Here is a 27,473-nt window from a genome sequence, read left to right as displayed (position 1 = left end):
TGGAAATACACAGGAAACCAATAGTAATGGAAAGGAAACTGGGACTCAAATCAAAAGAGTGGACCAGAAGGAGGAAAAGAATAACCAAACAGAAAAGGATGAAGAAACAAGAATTCAAAAAAATGAGGAGAGGCTTAGGAACCATCAGGACATCTTTAAATGTTCCAACATCCGAATTATAGTGGTACCAGAGGGGCAAGAGGAACAGCTACGAGTGGAACACTTATTTGAACAAATAATAAAAGAAAATTTCCCCAATCTGGCAAAGGAAATAGACTTCCAGGAAATCCAGGAAGCTCAGAGAGTCCCAAAGAAGTTGGACCCAAGAAGGAACACACCAAGGCACTTGATCATTATATTAGCCAAGATTCAAATGAAGGAGAGAATCCTAGAAGCAGCAAGAGAGAAGGGGACTCTCACCTACAAAGGAGTTCCCATCAGACTGTCAGCAGATTTCTCAAAAGAGACCTTACAGGCAAGAAGGGGCTGGAAAGAAGTATTCCAAGTCATGAAATCCAAAGACCTACATCAAAGATTGCTCTATCCAGCAAAGCTTTCATTTAGAATGTAAGGGAGATAAAGTGCTTCTCAGATAAGATCAAATTCAAGGAGTTCATCATCACCAAGCCCTTATTATATGAAATGTTAAAGGGACTTACCTAAGAAAAAGAAGATAAAAAAGATGAACAGTGAAAGGACAGCAAACTCACAGTCATTAAGAACCACACCTAAAACAAAAGCAAACTAAGAGGACAGCTAGATTAGAAGCAGAAACATAGAAATGAAGATCACATGGAGGGTTAGCAACAGGGGAGTAGGAGAAGGAGAAGGGGGGAAGAGGTACAGAAAATAAGTAGCATAGATGGTAGATAGGAAATAGGGGGAGGGCAAGAATAGTATGGGAAATATAGAATCTAAAGAACTTGAGACAAATGTTCATGAACTAAAGGGGGGGAATGGTTGGGGAGGGGGTGTACAGGGTGGAGGGGAATGAAGGGGGAAATAGAACAACTGTAATGGCATAATTAATAAAATATATTTAAAATAAAATAAAATTCAATCAGACATGGTCAGTTAAACTACAATGTCAAATTATTCATTTATAATGGGAGATAGCACATATAACTTATTCAATATCCCCTCACCAATATTAAATACACACTTGTCTATAGTATACATTGTTAAAACAGACATTTGACTTTCTTTCCTTCATTCTCCACTGAAGCATAGCTCATCATATCTTGTCTCGCTCTTTTGGGATATCAGGTTCATGGTCTGTTAGAGCCTTCTGGTATCAGATCCTTGGCTTCTGAATTCCCACTTTGACTTCAGGTCTCTCATAGTATTTCTAGCCTTCATTTGTGGATATGGGAGTCCTTGGTTATATCCACTTTCTATAGTCCAATGTTCGGTGAGACTATACCCAGAACTTTTTACCAGTGTGGCCTTTACTTGGCACAGTGTTGAAAGTGGAACTTCTCTCTGAGGCTTGGAATCTTCTTCTCTACACCTGGGCATGTCTAGATATTCTTGGATGTTTTCCATTTTATATACAATTTATATCACCTTCTCCAAATGAAACACGTGGGGTGGGAAGGTGAGATGCTGGGTAACTTTGGAATTTAGGCATCCATCAAAACCAACTCCTGTGTTCTTAAATCCATGACCACCGCCCCACCAACGTATATCTAGCACCCAGGGTGATTTCTGGCATACCATGTGTCCAAAATATTAGCTTCACAAGAAAAATAGGTTTTTCATGCTCACTGTAAAGAAAATTTAAAAATACAGCAAAGTGCAGAAAAGTCAAGCGAAAAACACCTGATACTCCACCAACTGTGAAACAACTATCGTTAAGTTTTGGAGACCATCCCTTCATTTACAGCTCCCAAAGTTCACACAAATATTTAGTTTTAAAGTTTTATACTATATCTGCTATTCTTATATTTCTTTTTTCCCTAGTCTTTTCCCTTACTTACCCCCTACTTCTTTTCTCCTCCAAGTTAACCACTGTTAACTGTCTAGTGCATATTTTCATACCTGTTTCCATGTTCATCTAATCACATACACACATAAATTTATGTTTAATAAAAGTAAAATAGTATACATATACGTATCTGTATTAGAGCAGTGATTTATCAAAAACTGTGGGGAAAATGAGGTCAACTTGTAGATGTAACTCATTTTAAAAATTACTCTCATGCTATTGCATGTATCAGGGTATTTTACAATTCATCCAACCATTCCTGTTAGTGGCCTTTCATTTTGTCTCCATTTGGGTTTCTTCTTTGCTTCCAAAACTATACTTAAATAAACATCCTTATTTGTGTACTTTTATTCACTGATGCTCTTATTACTGTGGGACAGACTTCTGAGTCAAAGCATTTTTTATTTTTCAAATATTAAATATTTTAAAATTGGATTGCTTGTGAAAATAAGAATTGGTGTAACATTTTGGTGAGAGTACATGATTTCCTAAACCTCACTAGTAAAACATCTCTTAATTTGGCTAAACTAACTCCATGAAGTAAAAGCGATGTTACCATTGGATGTTTTAAATTGCATTTCCCTGAGTACTATTTAAGCTCATAATATTTTCATCAGTTAATAGCCATTTGGAGTTGCTTTCTATCAACAGCACTCAAGTCCAGATGGGTTAAAGACTTCAATGTAAAGAATAAAATTATCAGAATCTTAGAAACAAATTTAGGAGACTATGTATAACCTAGGAATTGAGAAGACCCTTTTAACTAAAATAATAAATTAAGAAAAAAGGAGGACTTCCAGCCAAGATGGAAATGTAGGTGGAAACACTGTGCCTCCTTGCACAACCAAGTTTAAAGGCAACAAAATTTTAGTAACAAAAACACAACCAAAACACAGAAAACTGAACTGTACAGAAGTCCGACAACAACAAACCATTCATCCAGACTGGTAAGAGGGGTGGAATCAGAGGCTGGCAGAGCGGGGTCATGCAGGAAAAAGCGGCCAGACTGACCCAGGTGCGCAGGCGGCAGTTTGCAGATCCTAGGTGTGGGGTGGCAATGGGCAGACCCTGTGAGGGTGCAAGGTGGCTGACTGACCACGGTCACACATTCACACGCAGATAAACCAGGCGAAGAAGCGAGCAGTGAGACAGACCGTGCATGCTAGGGCTCCAGGGATGAAAATTAAAGCCTAAAAGCACCAACTGCAAAAACTTTCAGGGTCGAGGTGCTGGGAGAAGCTCCCAGGCTCACAGAGAGTTTGTTGGAGAGACCCACAGGGTCCTGGAAGATGCACAAGCCCACACACCCGGGAGCCAGCACCAGGGGGGCCTAGTTTGCTTGCAAGAAGCAGCAGAAGGAACTAAAATCCTAGGGAGAGCAGAACAAACACCATTGCCCCTCTCTGACCCCGCCCCCACATATAGGGTCACAACCCAGACACCTGGGTTGCCCCGCACTGGTGAAGACCTAAGGCTCTGCCCATCATATGTAACAGGTGCAAACAGACCAAAACATTATGGCTGAAGAAGAACAGCTCAAAGCCCCAGAGCCAATACTTCTAAGTGACTAAGAGATAGCCAACCTATCAGATGCACAGTTCAAAACACTGGTGATCAGGATGCTCACAGAACTGGGTGATTTTAGTCACAAATTAGAGGAACAAATGAAGGCTACACCAATTGAAATGAAGGGAAATGCACAAAAAACCAATAGTGATGAAAAGGAAATTGGGACTCAAATCAAGGGAGTGGACCAGAAGGAGGAAAAAAATGACCAAACAGAAAAGAATGAAGAAACAAGAACTAAAAAAAAAAAAAAAAATGAGGAGAGGCTTAGGAACCTCCAGGACATCTTTAAACATTCCAACATCTGAATTATAGGGGCACCAGAAGGGGAAGAGGAAGAGCAACAAGTGGAAAACTTATTTGAGCAAATAATAAAAGAGAACTTCCCCAATCTGGCAAAGGAAATAGACTTCCAGGAAATCCAGGAAGCTCAGAGAGTCCCAAAGCAGTTGGACCCAAGGAGGAACACACCAAGGCACATCATAATTACATTAGCCAAGATTCAAATGAAGGAGAGAATCCTAGAAGCAGCAAGAGATAAAGGGACTGTCACCTACAAAGGAGTTCCCATCAGACTGTCAGCGGATTTCTCAAAAGAGACCTTGCAGGCAAGAAGGGGCTGGAATGAAGTATTCCAGGTCATGAAATCCAAAGACCTATATCCAAGACTGCTCTATCCAGCTATGCTTTCCTTTAGAATGTAAGGGCAGATAAAGTGCTTCTCAGATAAGATCAAATTCAAGGAGTTCATCATCACCAAGCCCCATCATCATCATCATTTCATTATTATATGAAATGTTAAAGGGACTTACCTAAGAAAAAAAAGATAAAAAAGATGAACAGTGAAACGACAGCAAACTCAGTTATTAACAACTACACCTAAAACAAAAACAACAACAAAGAAGACAGCTAGATCAGGAGCAGAACCATAGAAATGGAGATCACATGCAGAATTAGCAACAGGGGAGTGGGAGGAGGAAAAGGGGGGTGCTAATCACAAAGAATTAGCATAGGTGGTAGGTAGAAAATAGACAGGAGGAGGGTAAGAATAGTATGGGAAATATAGAATCTAAAGAACTTGTGACACATGGACATAGGCTAAAGGGGGGAAATGGTGGGGGAGGGGGTGTGCAGGGTGGAGGGGAATGAAGGAGGGTAAATGGGACAACTGTAATGGAATAATTAATATATTTAAAAAAGGAAAACAAAAGATAAAAAATGTGGTAAATTCTTTTACTATATAAAAATTATAGAGAAATGCTAGATTAAGAAAAACATCTGCAAAACACATGACAAAGACATTAATATCTAAAATATAAAAAGATAAACTCCAAATTTATTTGACAAACCAATACAAAATTAGTCAAATATATATAGGTAACCCATTAAAGATAATGTTAAATGGATAAAGTATGCAATCTAGATGAAGGCTTTCATTTGTCCATTACTCTATTGTGAATTTTTTACAACTTCTAAGATTTAATATGATTAAGTAATTTTCCACATTTATACAGAGTGTCTTTTCTATGTGTATTTTCTGGCAAATTGATTCTGAAAGTCCCACACTCATTAAACACACAGATTATAATTATTCTTGAGTAGACACCTGGATGAATGATTATTATTTATACTAGCTGAGTTTCTCTTTGATGTATTCTTTGATGTACGGTAAGGCTTGAGCTACTCCTAAAAGTTTTTCCACACTCATTACATTTATAGGGTTTTTCTCCAGTATGCATCCTCAAATGTACAGTAAAGTCTGAGTTAGTTCTGAAGGCTTTTCCACATTCTTCACATTTAAAGGGCCTCTCCCCAGTATGAATTCTCTGATGTAGAGTTAGCTGTGATAGAGTAATGCAACCTTTTCCACATTCTTTGCATGTATAGGGTTTTTCTCCAGTATGTGTTCTCCAATGCACTGTAATGTATGAACCCCTCCTGAAGGCTTTTCCACATACATCACATTTATAGGGTTTCTCCCCACTATGGATCTTCTGATGTTCTGTGACATGTACCATCTGGCTAAATGCTTTCCCACAGTCATTACATTTAAATGGTTTCTCTCCAGTATGTGTTCTCTGATGGGTATTAAATCCTGAGTTACTTGTAAAAACCTTCCCACATTCATTACATTTATAGGGTTTTTCTCCAGTATGTCTTCTTTGATGCACAGTAAGCTGTGATGTATTAGTAAAAGCTTTCTCACATTCATTACATTTATATGGTTTTTCTCCAGTATGGGTCCTTTGATGTACAATAAGGTATGACTTAGTCCTGAAGGATTTTCCACAATCACAGCATTTATAGGGTTTCACTCCAGTATGAATTTTCTGATGCTCCTTGAGATTCACCATTTTGGTGAATGCTTTCTCACAGTCAGTACACTTATATGGTTTCTCTCCGGTATGAATCCTCTGATGTACAGTTAAATGTGACTTTATTCTGAAAGATTCCCCACATTCATTACATAGATAAGGTTTCTCTTCAGTATGAATTCGCTGATGTATAATTAGAGAAGAAGAACGCATGAAGGCCTTTCCACATTCACTACACTTATAAGGTTTCTCGCCTGTATGCATTCTATGGTGTACTGTAAGGCATGAATAATTAATGAATGCTTTCCCACATTCATTACATTTATAAGGTTTTTCTCCTGTATGAATTCTCTGATGTTCTGTGAAATTTGCTATACGATTGAATGCTTTCCCACATTCATTACATTCATAGGGTTTTTCCCCAGTATGAGTTCTTATATGTACAATAAGGCTTGAATTACTTCTATAGGCTTTTCCACATTCATTACATCTAAAGGGTTTCTCTCCAGTATGAATTCTCTGATGAACATTAAAGATTGTGGTATTCTTGAAGGATTTCCCACACTCATTGCACTTATATGGTTTCTCTTCAGTATGGGTCTTCTGATGTACACTAAGATATGACTTATTCCTAAAAGCTTTCCCACAATTATTACATTTGTAGGGTTTCTCTCCATTGTGAGTTTCTTGATGTCGTGTGAGTTTTGATTTATCACTAAAAGCTTTCCCACATTCACTACATTTATAGGGTTTCTCTCCAGTTTGAATTCTCTGGTGCTGATTAAGGCGTGCACACTGGCTAAAAGATTTTCCACAGAAATTACATTGATAAGGTTTCTCCTTAGTATGAGTTCGTTGATGTACCATAAGTAATGAAGAAGCAATAAAGGCCTTTCCACATTCATTACACTTATATGGTTTTTCTCCAGTGTGAATTTTTTTATGTTGACTCAGATAAGAAGGCTGGCTAAACATTTTCCCACATTCATTACACTCATAAGGTTTTTCTTTAGTGTGAGTTCTCTGATGCTGAGTGAGTAATGACCTGTAAGTAAAGGCCTTTTCACATGTACTACATTTATAGGGTTTTTCTTTATTGTTCAATTTTTCCCCTAAAGTAAGTTCTGAAGTAGCCCTTATTTCTTTGCGGCCTTCTGTATCCTTGCAATTTTTCTTCCCCAATTTATTTTTATTTAAATCTAAATTTTCTGTGGAATTTCCCTCATGTCTTTGGCATTTGCTACGGAGCTCTTCTGGACAAAAAATAGACCGAAATCTAACACCTCTTTGACCAGTGGGAATTTTCTTATGTGTAACTATTCTTTGGCTCTGACTCTCCTGACTATTTTGCAATCTCAATATCCTGTCATTCCACTTCCATAATCCTCTCATTCTGGAGTCCCGTAGACCATTCTCTGTGAGTTTCTCCATTATGTTCTCCTGTGATAAATCTTCAGAGTTGTCTTCTGTTAGTATAGCATTCTTGGTTGCTGGTTTAGTCTCCAACTCTGGGGAGGTGAAAAAGAAAAATCAAATGACTCCATTTCCTAAGTTAGGGACACCTCACTGAACTGAATAATAAAAGAAAAACTTGGGCTGACAATGAATATGTGGTTTTTAATTGATTAAAAATTGGCCTTTTTCTTTTTTGAAGGAGCTAAAATTAAGTCAGTCTGATTCAGCAAAGAACCAAAGTAGTAAATTCAAGGAATTTTTCCTCTATTAAAAAACTCATTCACTTCATCCTTAAAGGACCCATGGACAAAGACAATGTGGGGCAGGACTGAAAGTGGAAAGTGGAGGGTGGGTAGGGCAGGGGAGAGTAATGGGGGGAAAGGGGACAACTGTAATTGAACAACAATAAAATTAAATAAAAATTCATTCACAGTAATACTCAAAAGAATCTAAGTCTCTCAAGTATTTCTTTTCTTATTCTTTTTAGAGTCAACTTCTTTAGAGAGCATTCTTCATAAGTTGTGACTAATTCCTTGCTTTTCATTTATTCTACAAACCAGTTATTTGATCCCAACCATACTTTCTATTTGTTCTCATTCTTTATTGACTAGCTATTCTTTAATTTTGTGAAGCTTTCTCAAATTTCCCTGTCATAGTAGCTTATTCAAGTCTTTGTACATACTTTTTAATAAAATTCTTATGAAAAGAAGACTGGTTTTTCAGAAGGTAGGATGAACTACTCAAAATTAATGTTTATTATTGGTATTTCACATAGTGATAACTATTATCAAGAACAGTTTTATAACCTTTTCATAGGTCTTAAGAACATTTCTGATAGTTTGTCAAAATTCCTTTTTTAAAAAAATTATCTGTGTGGTGGCAGTCTTAACAACTTGTTTGTATATGCAAGTTAATATGTTACTTTCTAAAATCCTTTTTATACTTCTTTTATATTTCTAATTCACTTTAGGATAATTATACCTAAAGTTAAACATTTAGGTAAATCATTTTAAATAAACAAATTGCATGTAAATCTTTTGTGGAAACTAGAATGGTTTTATGACTTTAAAATTCAAGGTAAGTAGAACTTTCAATGGGTACACATGGCTGGACAAAGATTTGAATTCAGAGCCAACAAAGAAGAAAGCCCTAAGACTCAAGGACTAAAACCCAGCTCATTTAAATGTCTAATTAAAGCAAGATGACTGAGGATTGTTACAGATCTGTATCCTAGCAGCCTTCCAAAAGTAAACAATCCTCTATGAAAAAATTACATAATCCAGAACCTCAAAGTATTGTTACATGTTTTCATATTCAATGCCTGACAGTGAATAATAATAGGCATACAAGAACATAAAAATCATGAGACAAATCAAGAAAAAAACAGATAATACAGACCAATATAAAAAGGATCCAAATAACTGAGGTCTCCGATATGAACTTTTAAATTAATTAGGATTACTTTATTCAAGAAAATAAAATAAGATTAATAATTTCAACAAATAACTGAAAAGTATAAAATAAGAACCAAGTGATAATTCTAGAAATGAAAAACAAATTAAAAACTCAAAGGATAGGCTAAAAGTATATATGGCACATGTGAGTGTAAGGAAAATTGATCAGCAGAAAATATCCACATTAAAGCACAGAATAATGAAAAACTTGAAAACATTACTTTAAAAAGCATATGATGTACTACAACGACAGAATGGAGCAGCTGCTACAGAGACATTACAGTCCCACAAAGCTTAAAATATCTACTGTCTTGCCTTTTACACAAAAAGTTCACTGACTCTTGAATTAGACAGATGGCTGACTTCCCAACAGATTCTACGTAATAACAGAAAACAATGGAATGATATCATTAAAAGCTGAAATAATATAAATGCCAACCTAAAATTCTAAACTTATCAAAATTTTTATTAAAAATGAAGGTTAAGTATCCTATAGTCAATACATTTATAATCTATTTCTGTTCTTGACAACAATCACAGGTGTTATGGAGATATAATTCTCACTTTATTATTCATAAAGTGAAGTTCCACTTGGTTAACTAAAGCCGGCAAATGACAGACACAGGTCTGAGTCCAGGTGTTCAAAGTGAGAACTCTATCCTCTTTATAATAAACCTTCCTCTTCCACAATTGAGTAGCAGATTCCAAATACCTAGGCTCATGAGACCTCTTAATTCATTTGTTCTTGTGGCTAGAATCCAGTTTCTTCCTAGTCTCCAGCCTTCTTTACTTACATTCCCAGGTCCTGAAGGTTCTTATCCTGTTTCCTTATCTCTTTCCCTCTTAGAGACAGGCCTTTCGCTCCAAACATAGCCCAATGGTTTGAAATATACCACCTATTCAGACATCTTGCCTTGTAGGATCTCACTGTTAAGTCAGACATTCAGGGGTAGACATTTTGTTCTTCCTGAACTTTCTTGAAGCCTGTGCCCTCGGGATCACCCCTTCTTCAACCTATTTCCAAACTTTGGTCTTATCTCCTTTTCTCTGAAGCATAGTGACAAGAACATAGATTTAGTTATACATATTAATTTCCAAATAAGGTTCTGAGAATAACTGGATGTATTTAACTTCTTTGACCCTCAGTTTCTTGTTATTAAACACATGCATGTTTACTATGTAGGGCTATTTTAAGGGTTACACCCAATGAAATTATATAAGTAAATTTCCCAGCAGAATGCCAGTAATGAATTAGGTATCTAATAAATTTTGACTGTTATTGTTATTTTACAATGTATTTTTCTTCATGTATGGACCTCAGTTACTCAGGGGAAAAATGTGTCTCTTGACCAATGTATTCTGGTATGACTCCTTGAGATGTAAGAAATAGAAGCACATGAAAGATATTCTTTGGTAAATTTACTTCAAAATTATATACTAATATCTCTACATAATGCAGCATAAACTTTGGGAAACCTTGACCTTAGAGAAGTCATCCATTGTCTTCCATTTGATCTTCTGAGTAGGGAAGCCATGTCACAGGCACCAATATTCTATTAATTCAGAGTAGCACTAGAAGTTACCATTAACCAAACATCATGGTCAAACTAATAAGACACGTCTATTCAAAGTCAAGAAAACCGACTAATAATGAATGCCTACAGCAAATATATTTTGATAAAAATTATTTCAATTTTAGAATATGACAAGGAAAAAACAAAGCTAAAGACTTCTTTTAGGTAAAAAGAAAAATGGAGAGAATATGACATCAGCATATCTCAATAAAATATTAAAGGGCATTTTTTAAGCAGAAGAAAAATAACGCTAGGTAGAAGCCCAGAAATAAAGAAAAAATGAAGAGAAAGGTAAGGTAAAAATATTGGTAAATCATTTTTTAAATTGATTTTTTTAAATTGTTGTTCAAGTACAGTTTTCTGTCTTTTACTCCCATCCCAGCCAACCCATCCAAAATATAGGTAAATCTTAATAAATACTGACTGCACATAATAATGTCATATGAGACTTGACACATATATAGAATTAAAATATACACTTCAGTAACATGTAAGTGAAATGAGATTAAATGGAATAAGCTGCTCTAAAATCCATGTATTGTTTGGAAAGAGGGAAAAAAAATTTACTGAGTTGGCCAAAATGTTTGTTCTGATTTTCTCATAAGATGGGTCTAGCTTAGTTGTTTTTAACTTTATTTGAAACAATTTTGTTACACTGTATTGTGACAGCTGTTATATCACTGTGCATTTAAAAAACTTATCAAAATTGGTGAATTTTTGTGTAGCCATTTAAATATTGAAGATGGAAGAAAATACACAATATTTGGCATATTATGTTTTACTATTCCAAGAAAGGTTAAATGCAACTGAAAAGCAAAAAATATTTGTGCAGTGTATGGAGAAGGCTCTGTGACTGATCGAATGTGTCAAAAGTGGTTTGCAAAGTTTTGTACTGGAGGTTTCTTGCTGGATGATGCTCCACAGTTGGGCAGACCAGGTGAACTTGATAGCAATAAAATCAAGACATTAATTGAGAAACATCGATGTTCAACCACCTGGGAGATAGCCAGCATGCTCAAAATATCCAAATTAATGAAGTTATTGGTGAAAATAAAAATGTGTCTTTTATTTTATGGAAAAAACCATATGGACTTTTTGGCCAACCCAATACATTAGACTGCTAAATCAAGAATGTATGGTTTAATTTCAAAGTTAACCACTTAATAAATAATTTAAAATTTATAATTACCAACTGATTAGAGAGGAAAAGAGAAAAATAAATGATAAATCCAAAGGAAGACATAAATGGGAAAAAGAATACAGAACAGATAAGACGCTTGCAGTTAGATGATAAATTTAAGCATTATGTAATTGTATTATGTACAAATGAACTAAATATTACCAAATACATAGATGTCAGATTAGTTAAAACAAATGTGCTACTTACAAGAGAAACATAAAATAAAAGTATTACAGTGAGCAGATGAAAAGTGGTATACCATATAAACATTAACTAAAAGAATGATGCTATAGTAATATTAATTATCAGACAAAACAGACATTAATGCGAAAACCACTAATAAAGACACTTAATAATGATAAAAGTTCCAATTTTCCAAAAAGATATAAAATTTCTAACTTTGTATTTATCTAATAATGCAATTCCAAAATATATAAAGAAAAAATTAAAGAATCTAAAGCAATAAATAAATCTACATTCACAATGGGAGACTTTAAAAAATCTTCCTCAATAACTAATAGAATAAGTTGACAATTAGAAAGTACATAGGTTCTAGCAACATAATTAACAAACAACATATCTAGAACTGCATACCATACCTATCCATTGCACATTTTTCCAAGTTCACACAAAATGTTTACAAAAATTGGCCATGTAGTAAAGCAAGTTTTAAGAAATTTGCAGGACTTCCGCCAAGATGGAGGTATAGGTGGATGTGCCGTACCTTCTCACACAACCAAGTTTAGGGACAACTAAATAGCATCAGAAAACACAACCAGAACACGGAAAATTGAACTTTTCGGAAGTCCGGTAACAACAAATTCTTCAGCTCGACCGGTAAGGGGAGAAACCGGCGTCTCGTGAGGGGTTGCACAGGACTCCGGTCGGACGGACCCAGGCACGGAATCCAGACGCGGAATCCAGACGCACGGGTTCCAAATCCAGGATTGGACCTAGTGAGTGACCGAGCAACCCACCGGGTGAGCGACTGCTGAGGAGACAGTGGGGAGGCGGTGCTGCGTGTTGACTGCAGTTGCCTATCTGTGGGCGAGCGGACAGGCGAGGGAGTGGGTGCTTGGACCAGGCCGGCGGTCCCCGTGGCTTGCGGCAGTAGAGGGCGCCGCCATATCCCCGCTCTGACCACGCCCCCACATACAGCGTCACAACCCAGCGACCTGGGAGTCCAAGGCGCCGCTTCTCCCGCTTAAAGGGCCAGAACAGACCAAAAATGTCTCAGGAAGACCTCAGAGCCCCAGAGATAAATCTAAACGACGAAGAAATAGCAAAACTCTCAGACGCACAGTTTAAAACACTGGTCATCAGGTTCCTAACAGATCTGGTTGATTATAGCCACAAATTAGAGAAACATATGAAGGCTAAACTAAGGGAAATGAATGGAATTCCACAGAAAACCCATAGAGATGAAAAGGAAACTGGGACTCAAATCAATGAAGTGGCCCAGAAGAAAGCAAATAATGGCCAAACAGAAAAGAGTCAAGGAGCAAGAATTCAAAGAAATGAGGAGAGTCTTAGGAACCTCCAGGACATCTTTAAATGCTCCAATATCCGAATTATAGGGGTACCAGAAGGGGGAAAGACACAACCACCAGTGGAAAAATTATTTGAACAAATAATAAAAGAAAATTTCCCCAATCTGGCAAAGGAAATAGACTTCCAAGAAATCCAAGAAGCTCAGAGAGAGTACCAAAAAAGTTGGACTCAAGAAGAAACACACCAAGGCATATCATAATTACATTAGCCAAAATTAAAATGAAGGAGAGAATCCTAGAAGCAGCAAGAGCTAAGGGGACAATCACCTACAAAGGAATCCCCATCAGACTGTCAGCTGATTTCTCAAAAGAGACCTTACAGGCAAGAAGGGGCTGGAAAGAAATATTCCAAGTCATGAAATCCAAAGACCTACAACCAAGATTGCTCTATCCAGCAAAACTTGCATTTAGAATGGAAGGACAGATAAGGTGCTTCTCAGATAAGATCAAATTCAAGGAGTTCATCATCACCAAGCCCTTATTATATGAAATGTTAAAGGGACTTATCTAAGAAAAAGAAGTTAAAGAAACATGAACAGTGAAAGAACAACAAGCTCACAGTTATTAACAACCACACCTAAAACGAAAGCAAACTAAAAGAACAGCTAGATCAGGAGTGGAAACATAGAAATGAAGATCTCAAGGAGGGTTAGCAACAGGGGAGTGGGAGGAGGAGATGGGGGGAGGAGGTACAGAAAATAAATAGCATAGACAGTAGATAGAAAATAGATGGGGGGGGCAAGAATAGCATGGGAAATATAGAACCTAAAGGACTTGGGACACATGGACATAAACTAAAGGGGGGTAATGGTGGGGATGGGGGGCAGGGTGGAGGGGAATGAAGGGGGGAATAAAACAACTGTAACAGCATAATCAATTTTAAAAAATAAATTTAAAAAAAAAAGAAATTTGCAAAGACTGCAATCATACAGAGCATTTCCTCTGACTACAGTAGCATTTAAGGTAAAAAGATTACTAGAAAATACCTGTATGGTTCAAAATTAAGAAAAATATTTCTTGGTAGCCTGAAGGCCAATGACATAACACTGGAAATTATCATATACTTTGAACTCAGTAATTATGAAGGTACTACATTAAAAAAAGGTGTGATGCAGTCTTTTTTTTTTTTTTTGCTTTCTATGTCTTTTATTTTTTATTTATTTTTCTTAACTTTTAAAAAGTTGTTGTTCAGGTACAGTTTTCTGTATTTTACTCCCATCCCAGCCCACTGATGCAGTCTTGACAGCCTTAAATACATTAGAAAAAAATGGCTGAAAATCAATGATATATGCATCCAACACACAAGGTTAGAAAAAATCAGCAAATTAAACACTAAGGAACAAAATATGAAAGAAGGGAACAAAACAAATCAAACACACAACAGAAATGATAAAAATTCTTCTTTAAAAGCTAAATAAGATTGATAAACCCTAGCAAGACTAATTAAGATAAAAGAGAGAAAACAAAAAAATTAATCTCAGAAATGAAGAAGGAGACATCACTTCAGATCCACATATACAGTTAAAAGATTAAAAGGCCCTGGTTCATGTGGCTCAGTGGAATGAGTGCTGGACTGGGAAATAAAGGGTCACTGGTTTGTATTCCCAGTCAGTGCACATGCCTGTTTTGCAGGCCAGGTCCCCAGGAAGGGGGACACAAGAAGCAACCACACATTGATGCTTCCCTCCCTCTTCCTCCCTCCCTTCCCCTTCTCTAAAAATAAGTAAATAAAATCTTGAAAAATAAAAATAAAAAATAAAACATTAAACAGAATAGTATGCCCAAATTTTTAAATTTTAGATTAAACAGGTCAATTCCTAGATAAATCTAATTTACTAAACTAAAATAAAAAAAATTTTAAAAGCCCCAGCTGGTGTGGCTCAGTGGACTGAGAGGTCACCGGTTCAATTCCCAGGCAGGGCACATGCCTAGTTCGCAGGCCAGGCCTCCAACTGGGGGCATGATAGAAGCAACCAATTGCTGTTTCTCTCACACATCATGTGTCTCTCCCTCTCCTTCCTTTCTCCTCTCTCTAAAAATAAATAAATAAAACCTTAAAAAAAGAAATAGGAAATAGTTCTATAACTACAAAAGAAATAGAAGCTAAAATGAAACATTTTGCACAATAAAAGCTTCAGGTCAACATGGCTTCACTGGTGAATTCTATGTACCACAAAATATATAACTTTCCCTCTCTCACCACTCTATTGTCATCACAATAAGCTGATGGCCTCACTTTATACTTTATTGAGAATCCAGATGCTACCTTAATAAAATGTGTCCATTGTCCTACTACCAGTTGACCTATATCTGTACCATCTTCTCCAGGTGTCCTCCCTATGTGTCAAAGGTAAATTCCTCCTTTTCCATTCTAGATTTCCATTCCCTTTCACCTTTCCAGACACTTTAGTTCTTCAGTGATCCCATCTTTCTCTTGCAACATCAATATCTCCCTTTCCATTGGGGCATCATTCTGATCTACACTCAAGCATGCCATAAAAACTTCCATCTCAAACAGAGTTTTCTCTCAGTTCCATACTTTTCTCTAGTTACTGCCACAATTCTTTTTTCCTTCTTCATGGTGAGGAGAAAATCCTTTTCTAAAAAGTCATCTAAAACCATCTCCAATGTCTACTTTTCATTTACTCTCTTTGAAAATGTATAATTGACATATGAAAATATAAGTAACACATGCACAATTATGGATGGCATCATAATATATGAAATGAATGCTCAAATGAACTAGAATCCACTTACTTCTTTCCTTTTCCACTACTATATCATACTAATACAATTTACTATAATCTCTTGCCTAGACCATTTTTAACAACCTCTTCACTGATTATTTGCTTTATGCCTTTAAATTAAATTTCCATAAACATAGAGTTATTTCCTAAAAATCCTTGATTAAAATCTTTCAATGCCTGTAAACTCACTTTGATCAAAATCCAAATTCCTTACCATCATCTACAAATTCCTGAACAGGCAGTCATCTGTCTCAATAATCTTATTTGATACCAGTCTCCCTCTCATTTATGTTTCTATCACAGCAGCTTCCTTTAATCTCTAGAACACATTACATTGTTTTCTGTATCAGGTTATTGCCTGTTATGCTCCTCTTTTTCTGTTCCTATGGCTGGCTTCTTCTCATCCTTCAAGTTTCAGCTTAAAGTCGTGTCCTCAGAACCCTTCCTTGACCATACTCTGTGAAGCAGGAAGCCTCTTTCCCCAACCCCATCACTCCTTCATATCCTCCACTTTATCTTATAGCTAGAAGTTATTCCAATCACTATTTAGCTTGTTTTTGTTTATTTACCTGTTAATTATCTATTTCTTAAAAATCAATCTCCATGAAGGCTGGGACCTGGTCCAGCTTACTGCTGAAGACCTAGCATCTAACAGTGTGGGTGTGTATATAACTGTGTATACATAACTTATTCCATTTTTTTAAGGTAAGAATTTTTTTTATTGATTATGCCATTACATTTGTTCTATTTCCCCCCTCCGTTCCCCTCCACCCTGCACACCCATCCCCCACCATTCCCCCCCTTTACTTCATGAACAAGTGTCTCAAGTTCTTTAGATTCTATATTTCCCATACTATTCTTACCCTCCCCCTATCTACTTTCTATCTACTGTCTATGCTACTTATTTTCTGTACCTCTCCCCCCTTCTCCTTCTCCCACTCCCCTGTTGCTAACCCTCCATGTGATCTTCATTTCTATGGTTCTGCTCCTGATCTAGCTGTCCTCTTAGTTTGCTTTTGTTTTAGGTGTGGTTCTTAATGACTGTGAGTTTGCTGTCCTTTCACTGTCCATCTTTTTTATCTTCTTTTTCTTAGGGAAGTCCCTTTAACATTTTATAGAATAAGGGCTTAGTGATGATGAACTCCTTGAATTTGATCTTATCTGAGAAGTACTTTATCTGTCCTTCCTTTCTAAATGAAAACATTGCTGGATAGAGCAATCTTGGTTGTAGGTCTTTGGTTTTCATGACTTGGAATACTTCTTTCCAGCCCCTTCTTGCCTGTAAGGTCTCTTTTGAGAAATCAGCTGACAGTCTGATGGGAACTCCTTTGTAGGTGACTGTCCCCTTCTCTCTTGCTGCTTCTAGGATTCTCTCCTTCATTTGAATCTTGGCTAATATAATGATGATGTGCCTTGGTGTGTTCCTTCTTGGGTCCAACTTCTTTGGGACTCTCTGAGCTTCCTGGATTTCCTGGAAGTCTATTTCCTTTGCCAGATTGGGGAAGTTCTCCTTTATTATTTGTTGAAATAAGTGTTCCACTCATGACTGTTCCTCTTCCCCTTCTGGTACCCCTATAATTCGAATGTTGGAGCATTTAAAGATGTCCTGGAGGTTCCTAAGCCTCTTCTCATTTTTTTGAATTCATGAATCTTCATATTTTTCTGTTTGGTCATTTTTTTTCCTTCCTTCTGGTCTGCTCCCTTGATTTGAGTCCCAGTTCCCTTTCCATTACTATTGGTTTCCTGTGCATTTCCATTCATTTCAATTAGTTTAGCCTTCATATGCTCCTCTAATTTGTGACTAAAATCAACCAGTTCTGTGAGCATCCTGATCACCAGTGTTTTGAACTGTGCATCTGAAAGTTTGGCTATTTCTTCACAGCTCAGATTTATTGGCTCTGGGGCTCTGAGTTGTTCTTGAGCCATGTTTTTATCTGTTTGTGCCTGTTACATATGAGGAGCGGAGCCTTAGTTGTTTAGCAGGGCGGGGCCACCCAGGTCACTGGTTTGTGATGCTGTATGTGGGGACGGGGTCAGAGAGGGAGCAATGGTGGTCTTCTCCGCTCGCCGGGTCCACCTCACCGCTCGGCCCTGCCTGTTTATCTGAGCGCAAATGTGTGAGCCCACCACCCTGCGCTGCGTGGTCTCAATGCTCACCTGTTCACTGGTTTATCTGCGTGCCAATGCGCGACCTTCCACAGACAGCCAGCCTTGCCTCTTCCCTGTGTCCGCCCATAGCTAGCCTGCACCTGGAATCCAAGCCCTCAGCTGCCCGCGCACCACCCTGGTCGGGGATCTTTTGGGCCAACCCGCTCCGCCGCTAGCTTCACCCCTCTTACCGGTTTAGCTGAGCATTTCGTTGTTTTCGGACTCTGTATTGTCAATTTTCTGTGTGGTTTGGTTTCGTTTATTGTTGTTAAAACTTTGTTGTTTTTAGATTTGGTTGTGCGAGGACGCAAAGTGTTTCCACCTACACCTCCATCTTGGCGGAAGTCCTCTACATAACTTATTCCATTTTAACTCTAATCCTCCTGAACCCTTAACCGCTTCCCACTTCCCCCTGGGTGGACTACAAATGTGTATAGCAACTCCAGATTCATCACGAACCACCATTAATCCTTTGTCAACCGTTAGTCTTCCTTCTATGCAAAATGCCCTCAATGTTATCTTGCCTTGGCACCAGAGCCCCAATATCTGGTCCCTTTGTTCCCCTCAATCACCATGTATTCCTTTCAGAGTACTTAGGTCCACTTCTTCGGGGAGAATAAAGGCAGTAGCTGCCAATAAATGAGGCAAGGATCTATTTTGTGCTGCTTCCTGGTGCCAGCTCCCCAGCACCATAGTGCTGTAAGTTCCCTATTAAAACTCTTCAAACTGACAAGCTAGACTTGTCTGCCTCATTCTTTGGCCTCTTGAATCCACTGGCATTTGGGGGCTACTTTTGCATACATGGCCTTTTAAATGAAACACTAACCCAGTTCACAGTATACAGATATTTAATAAACATTAATTAAGTAAATACTCTATTTTGATTCTGAACTGATTTCTTGCTTGTACCCTCAATTAGTCAAGAACCCCCAAAGTTTTAGCAGGTTTATAGATAAAGTAAGTTAAATAATGACCAAGTTTAGCTTAAAAGAAATCAATGCTGATTCTCAAGAAAGTGTTTTCAGAAAAATTAATGAAGGAAAAAGATATCAGAAAATGGCTGGAGAAAAAATGTACATTTAGCTGCAGACAATAGAACTAAAAGGGATATTTTATGCATGCTTAAATGAAGAAAGAATAAAGGAACAGTAATTAAAATCATGAATCTAAGAAAGCAAAGTGGGATAGGACAGGAATCAAAAGTAGAGGACACAGAGAGTGGGGGACAGGGGAAAAAGGGAGGAAAAGAGAAGAAAGCAATGAGAGATGGAGGAAAATATAGGGAGAGAGGAAGAGGGAGAATATTTTCCTCTGAGATAGCTTTGAGAAAAAGATACTCTCCAAAATATTTTAGATATTCTGATTCGGCCATGGAATAAATCCCATCTTCCTGGTTCTCATTAACTCACCTGGATAGGGGCTTGTTGAAATTTCTCTCACTACCACCCATGGTCCTTTTCCATCCTCCAAATGAGATATCATATCTGGTTTGGAAACAGCAAGCCCTGTTCAGAGGAAAATGAATAGAGTTTGACTATGTCTATGGGCAAGTACTATTGCCAAATTTAGTCTCTATTCTTAATCTCTTGTGCAGAGTGGCAATTATAGGAGTTCTAGAGGTGTGCTGTCCAATACACTTGCCAATGGCCACATGTAGATGTTTAAATACGAATGTAATTTAGTTAAAATTATATGAAATTTAAACTTTAGTTCTTTAATTGGACTAGCCACACTTCAGGTGGTCAAGAGGCACAAGAACCTAGTGCTTGCCATATGGGACAGCACTGATGTAGACTATTCCTATTATAGAAGACCTTCTACTGTACAAAGGATGTCATAGAGAACTACAAGTGTATCTCGAAGAATCTCAATACTATGATCCCAAGTTTACTGGGATAATAGATCATGAGCATAATTTGTTTAGAAAGAAGGCACTGATAATTCATTTATGGAAATGACTAGAAAAAACTTTAGTCCTAACTCTGAGGGACTGTCAACAACTTTCAAGATTCCAATGAAATACGTATTTCATACTCTACAGTGGGTAGACTATTTAGTTAAGAGTAAGAAATAGCATAATTCCCAATAATATCCTTCTATGATTATGAGATTTTAATGCCAAAATTCATATAAGTACTTTAGAGGCTCTATATCCTCAGCAAGTCTGGTTCAGTGGGTAGATACATGAACACAGAAATTATCCTTACCCAGGGATATAAGATTCCTGTAATTCTCTAGCATCACATCCTTGTGCAGGTTCCTCTGTGAAGGGTCCATCAACCTCCACTCTTCCAACGTGAAGTCTATAGCCACATCTTTAAATGTCACTGAATCCTAAAATAAATACACTGTGATCACCCAGGGACCAAACATTAAGACCTGTTAGGCAGAATAATTTATACAAAATTGGGGAAGAACTAGAAATCAGAATCACCAAATGACTACAGAAGTTAGTCCATCCAACCCTTAAAGTATGTGTGAGTCTCCCTAGGGAAAAGAACTTAAAACCACAAGGGGAAGCCCATTCTATTTTTAGTTTTACCTAATAGCAGGATTTTTCCCAGACTAATTGAAATCTGGCTTTCTCTAACTTCTAAATATTGGTCCTACTTTATTATCTAGAGTCAAGCAGTATGGTCTCTTCCTTCCCTAGAAAGTCCTTAAAATATTTGGTAACAGCTAGTAGTTTCCCCCCCAACTATCTTTTCTTCTTCAAAACCCTTCCTTATGTATAATATCAACTGTTTTTCAGCTCCAATATATAGAATATAGCTTATCAAAAGGTAGCTTATCATTCAGATGACAGATTAAGAATATTACAAGCCTGCTCTTTGAGAAATAAAAATAAGAAAACATAGAACTTTGTGGGACTTCTTTGGTCAGGATGTGAAATATGTATTGCAATTGTGTAAAAAACAGAAGAATTACCCATTAAAATGTCAATGATTACCTACTGAAAGGAAAACACAGGGTGCAGTTTTTTTAAAAACTGGTGAATTATTTTTATTTTTTATTTTTTTAAATTTTATTTATTTATCTTTAGAGGGGAAGGGAAGGAGAGAGGGAGAGAAACATCAATGTATGGTTGCCTTTCATGCATCCCCTGCTGGGAATTGGCCTGCAGGGAACCTGCCTGCAACCTGGGTATGTGCCCTGACTGGGAATCGAACTGCGATTGTCTGGTTTGCAGGTCCGCGCTCAATCCACTGAGCTACACCAGCCAGGGCCTGAATTATTTTTAAAAGATCTGTTTCCAACAATAACAGAAGCAATCCCTAAAAATTAAAAGTAAAATGAAACTAGTTGGTAGCATACACATTCATCAAAAATAAACTATTTTGAGTAATTTTAAAGCACAGTAACTTTTCTGAATATCCCTGGTGTAATACACCCCAAGGAGAAAAAGAACCACTAGCCCATCCCACTAAAGAATCATATTGTTGGTGGTAGTGATATGAAAATTCTATTTTGTAACTGTTGTTTGTATAGTGTTAGATAAAGCAAATTAGTATACTGATGTCATTGACAAGTAATACATTTGGCATGGGAAAAATAAGATAAATGTAATATTGATGAGAATGTGTATAAAACTCTAGATCCAAATCTGAGTTGGGAATATCAGTTTAAATTTATGAGATATTTTATTTTTAATAGTTGTTTTATCCTTATGTGAGAACCTTTCTGTCATTGTTTTTTAGTGAGAGAGGAAGAAAGGGAGAAAGGAAGAGAGGCAGGGAGAGAAAAAAAGAAAGATAGGGAGAGAGAAGGGGATGGGGGAGAGATAGGTATATGTGAGAGAGAAACATCAACTGGTTGCCTTCTGATATGCTCCCCAACCAGGGATCGAACCCACTACCTAGGGTATGTGCCCTGACAGGGAATCAAATCCGCAAACTTTTGGTCTAGGGGGTGATGCTTCCACCAACTGAGCCAAACTGGCTAGGGTTAAGGATTTTTTATTTTTAAGAACCCCCCCATATTTCTTAGCTTTACCCCTCAAAAAGGCCAAGAAACAATACCCAATTAAAAGCAGTATGGAGGCTAGATTGTGACCTCTAAATATTACTTTCCATTGAAAGAAATCAGGGCCTAGAACTTTCTGTCATACTAAAAAGCAAAGAAGCTATCAATAACCACTAGGATCATATCTAAGACATGAGATAATCTGAAGAGGCTTCCACTGGTTGATGGTGAAACAATCTAAGCATTAGTAAAGATAATAACTGTATGGCTTTCAAAAATATATTTAAATTCATGATTTCGTAATAAAATTACAAAAATACTCATTGACCGTCTTTGGAGGGTGCTTGGAAACTGGTAAATAAGGAGAAAGAATCAACCTCTTGTCCTTTTTCTATGCAAAGTATATATAGTTTGTACAATATTCAGGTGTGACCAAATAACTGTACTCCCCAAATAATTGATATGGGGAGTTTTCTCCTTATAAAAGTACTCCAGCTAGTACATGAAGAGAAACTAAAAATGGAGCTACCTTTTGATCCAGTGATTCCACTGCTGAGATTATACCCTAAGAACCCTGAAATACCAATTCAAAAGAACCTATGCACCCCAGTGTTCATAGCAGCATTATTTATAATAGCCAAGTGCTAGAAACAGCTTAAGTGTCCATCAGTAAATGAGTGGATCAAAAAACTGTGGTACATTTACAAGACAGAATACTACACAGCAGAAAGAAAGAAGGAACTCCTAACCCTTTGCAACAGCATGGATGAACTGGAGAATATTATGCTAAGTGAAATAAGCTGGGCAGTGAAAGACAAATACCATATGATCTCACCTTTAAATGGAACCTAATCAACGAAGCAAACAAATAAACAAGCTAAATAGAACCAGAGATATGGAAACAAAGAACAAACTGACAGTGACCAGAGGGGGTGGGGGAGGGGCATATCAGGGGAAAGAAGGGGAAGCAGCAAGTCAAGGAACATGTATAGAGGACACATGGGAACAGACAGCAGTATGGGGATTGACTTTGGGAGCAGGGTTGGGGGGAGGACAGTGGGGAGTAACAGGGAAAAATGTGGGACAACTGTAAGTGAACAACAATAAAAAATAATTAGAACATCAACACTTTTCAATCTTTAATAAATTAAAAATCATAAGTGGCTGCTATAAAAGTCAGATACTTTATTTTTTATGCTATGTTATTGAAACCTAGTATTTTAAGTTAACAGTATATCTGTAAATGGAAAGTCACATTTCAAGTGCTCAATAGCCACATGTATGTGTGGGTTGTGTATGCTGCATTGGACAAATGCCTTTGATGGTTTATTCAACAAACGACCATAAGGATTCGAGGAAAAAGAGGGAGGTGGAAACCTTTAGATTAAAAGTGACCAAAGGAACTGCATGCAGCAGTACATTAAAAAGATCATATGCCATGATCAAGTGGGATTCATCCCAGGGATGCAAGGATGGTTCAATATTTGCAACTCAATAAACATAATTACATCACATAAACAAAAGAAAAGACAAAAATCACATGATCATATCAACATATGCAGAAAAAGCATTTGATAAGGTACAATTTCCACTTATCATAAAAACACTCAGCAAAGTGGGAGAAGAAGGAGCATTCCTCAACATAATAAAAGCCATATACAAAAGCTCTACAGCCAACATCATACCCAATAGGCAAAAACTAAAAGCTTTCCTACTAAGACCAGGAACAAGATATGATTGTCCACTTTCACCACTTCTATGCAACATAGTATTGGAAGTCCTAGCCACAGCAATCAGACAAGAAAAAAGAATAAAAGTCATCTAAACTGGAAAGGAGGAAGCAAAACTGTCAGTGTTTGCAGATGACATAATAGTGTATATAGAATACCCTTTAGACTTCCACCAAAAAAACTACTCAACCTAATAAGTGAATTGGCAAAGGAGTCAGATACAGAGTCAATATTCAGAAATCAAACGCATTTTTGTACACCAACAATGAAATATCAGAAACAGAAATCAGGGGAAAAATCCCATGTGTTACTACAACAAGAAAAGAGAAATACTTAGGAATAAACCTAACCAAGGAGGTCAAAGATCTGTACTCAGAAAACTACAAAACCCTGAAGAAAGAAATTAAGAAAGACACAAACAAAACAAATGGAAGACTGTACTACATTCAGGGATTGAAAGAATTAACATAATAAAAATGTCCATCCTGCCCAACACAATTTATAGATTCAATCCAATCTCTATTAATGTACCAATGACATATTTCACAGATATAGAACTAACATTTCAAAAATTTATGTGGAACTATAAATAACCCTGAATATCTGCAGCAATTTTGAGAAAGAAGAAAAAGTAGGAGGGATCACAATACCTGATATCAAACTGTATTTCAAGGTTGCTGTTATCAAAACAGCCTGGTATTGGCATAAGAACAGACACATAGACCCACGGAACAGAATAGAGAGCCCAGAAATAAACCCAAGTCTCTATGGCCAACTAATATTTGACAAAGGGGACAGAAGCATAAAATGGAGTAAAAATAGCCTCTTCAACAAATGGTGTAGGGAGACCTGAGAGGTACATGCAAAATAAGGAAACTTGATCACCAACTTACATCATACACAAAAATAAATTCAAGGTGGGTAAAAGACTTAAATATAAGTTGTTACACCATAATAGTACTACAGGAGCACATAGGTGGGAAAGTCTCCAATATTCCACACAGCAATATTTTCAATGATATGTCCCCTGGAGCAAGGGACATAAAGGAAAGAATAAACAAATGAATCTTCATCAAAATGAAAAGCTGCTGCACAGGTAAAGAAAACGGTATTAAAATGAAAAAAGAACCAATGCATGGGAAAAACATATTTGCCAATGATACTTCAGACGGGTTTGATCTCCAAAATACATAAAGAACTCGCAGGACTCCACTTCAGGAAGAGAAACAAACCAATTAAAAGATGCTCAAAGACCTGAACAGACATTTCCTCAAGGAAGACATACAGAGGGCCCAGAGACATATGAAAAGATGCTCAGCATCACTAGCCATCAGAGAGATGCAAATTAAAACCACAATGAGATACCACTTCACACCAGTGAGAATGGCCATCACTAACAAATCAATAAACAAGTGCTGGCGAGGTTTGGAGAAATGAGAATCCTAGTACATCACTGGTGGGAATGTAGAGTGGTGCAGCCACCGAGGAAAACAGTATGGAATTTTCTCAAAAAACAAAAAATGGAACTACCTTTCAATGCAGCAATTCCACTGCTGAAATTATATCCTAAGAGCCCTGAAACACCAATCAAAAAGAACCTATGCACCCCAATGTTCGTAGCAGCACAATTTACAATAGCCGAGCAACCTAAGTGCCCATTAGCAAATAAGTGGATCAAAAAGTGTGGTACATTTACTGAATGGAATACTCTGCAGCAGAAAGAAAGAACGAGCTCCTACCCCTTGTGACAGCATGTATGGATGGATCTGGAGAGTGTTTGTCCAGGTGGTGAAAAACAAATACCATATGATCTCACCTACAAGTGGAACCTAATCAACAAAACAAACAAGCAAGGAAAATGTAACCAGAGACACTGAAATAAAGAACAAACTGACAGTAACCAGAGGGGAGGGGACAGAGGGATAATGGGGGGAAACAGGGGAAGGCTGGTCACGGAATATATAGAAAGGACACACTGACAAAACCAAAGGTGACAGGATCAAGGGTGAGAGGTAGGGAGGGGTGGGGCAGGGGGGATGATTGCTGGGTGAAAAATGGAGACAACTGTACTTGAACAACAGTAAAGTAAACATGTAAATAAATAAATAAATAAATAAATAAAAGAAAAAACAAAGAGCAAAGGGTAATAAAAAATAATAAAAAAACCAAATGTGACCAAAGAGATATTAAGTAATTAAAAATAACCAACTAAGGAAATAAATACCAATCAAATTTGATAATATTAAGGCTTTTAGTTTTTTAGCTGTTGACCCTTGAACAACACAGGTTTGAACTGCACAGGTCCACTTATACATGAATTTTTTTCAATAAACACATATAATACTGTAAATATACTTTCCGTATAATTTTCCTAATATCGTTTTCTTTTTTCTAGTTTACTTTGTTTTAAGGATACAGTGCATAAAATATCTAACATATGAAACATGTATTAATTGACTGCGTTATCAGTAAGGCTATTAGTAACTAAGTTCTTGGGGAGTAAAGGTTATATGCAGATTTTTAACATCATGGGGGTTAATGGCCCTAACCCCTGCATGCTTAAAGAGTCAAATGTATACTTAACATTTTAAAATAATCTGTTATAAATTATATAATGAAATGTTTATAGATAAAATTGTATGTCTTATATTTGCTTCAAAATATTTAGTGAGAGAGGGTAGAGTTACAGACAAAATATGATTGTCCATGTGTCGAAACCTGTTGAAGATGGGTTCAACAAGACTCACCTAACTACTGTCTCTACTTCTGTACAAGTGTAGTACGTTTTACTTGTCAGGTACTGATCTAAGGACTTTTTATGTAATAACTGAATCCTCACAATAGGAAGGTGCTATCTACAGATAAAAAAAGTGAGGCTTAGAGAAGTTAGGTGCTTTGCCTAAATTCACAAAAGAGGTAAAGTCTAGATTCAAATTCAGGCAGTTTGGCTCTAGAATTCAAGCTTGTAATCACTATACTTAATGATCTATTAAATTAAGAGCCCTTATTAGGCTCTTAAAATCAGGCAAAGATCTCAACTTACATAATATTTGGCTAAGGTCTGCTCTATATCAGAAGATACACTTCCAGTCCTGGCTGGTGTGGCTCAGTAAATTGAGTGCTTGGACTGCCAACCAAAGGATCACTGGTTTGATTCCCAGTCAGGGCACATGCCTGGGCTGCAGGCCAGGTCCCTAGTAGGGGGCAAGTGAGAGGAAACCACACATTGATGTTTCTCTCCCTCCCTTCCCCTCTCTAAAAATACACAAATTTTAAAAAGTAAAAAAAAAAAGAAGATATATTTCCTCAGCAGTGTTTTTCTGCTGGACGCCTGTCAAATTGTTGAAAGCTTTTACTGGGGCCTCAAAATTCATTAAGCATGTCTTATATAATCCTACTAACAATAAAACATGGGTAATATGGAACATAATAACAGCTTATAAACTTTATGGCTAATCACTTCACACGTAAATTATAATAAATTTACTGGGTTTGGTTTTTTTTCCACTGAGAGCTAAGCCTCAGGAAAAATCCAAAAAGGCCCTCTACTCTCATCTCTGGCTTACCTTGAGGTTCTTCTCTGTAAGCAGGAAGTAAAGGAAAGATAAGGCAAAGTTGTAAACTGCCTACCTAAGAATAAAAGGTACGTCCAAAACAAACAAAAACCTTTTAGCAAATGCTGGAAAAATTACTGGCTTAAGATTTAAGGAAATCTATGTCTATTTATTAATCACTACATTAACCAGAGATTTCAGTGGCCATACATGATAAAGAATACAAAATTTACTGAATTAGTTCAGGAAA

The 27,473-nt window shown here is 37.0% G+C and overlaps 1 protein-coding gene across 2 annotated transcripts in view; it reads right to left on the bottom strand.

Moving 5' to 3' along the window:
- Positions 1-4,917: 4,917 nt before the first annotated feature.
- The window catches only part of ZNF624 (zinc finger protein 624), a 45,364-nt gene continuing 22,808 nt past the window's right edge, over positions 4,918-27,473 (bottom strand). The window contains exons 3-5 of one of the 2 annotated variants that reach the window (XM_037165940.2): positions 20,184-20,310; positions 19,386-19,481; positions 4,918-7,376 (exon numbers count right to left, since the gene is read on the bottom strand). In XM_037165940.2, the coding sequence (XP_037021835.2) occupies positions 5,179-7,376; positions 19,386-19,481; positions 20,184-20,310 (2,421 nt within the window). In that variant the 3' untranslated portion in view covers positions 4,918-5,178. The remainder of the gene's footprint in view (positions 7,377-19,385; positions 19,482-20,183; positions 20,311-27,473) is intronic. The other variant, XM_053665705.1, reaches the window with a different exon arrangement.

This window comes from Artibeus jamaicensis, unplaced genomic scaffold (assembly GCF_021234435.1).
Source record: "Artibeus jamaicensis isolate MK-2021 breed Jamaican fruit bat unplaced genomic scaffold, CSHL_Jam_final contig_419, whole genome shotgun sequence".
NCBI classification, from domain to species: Eukaryota; Metazoa; Chordata; class Mammalia; order Chiroptera; family Phyllostomidae; genus Artibeus; species Artibeus jamaicensis.
Note: the sequence above shows the minus strand (reverse complement) of the source record. Positions and strands in the feature narration are given on the sequence as shown.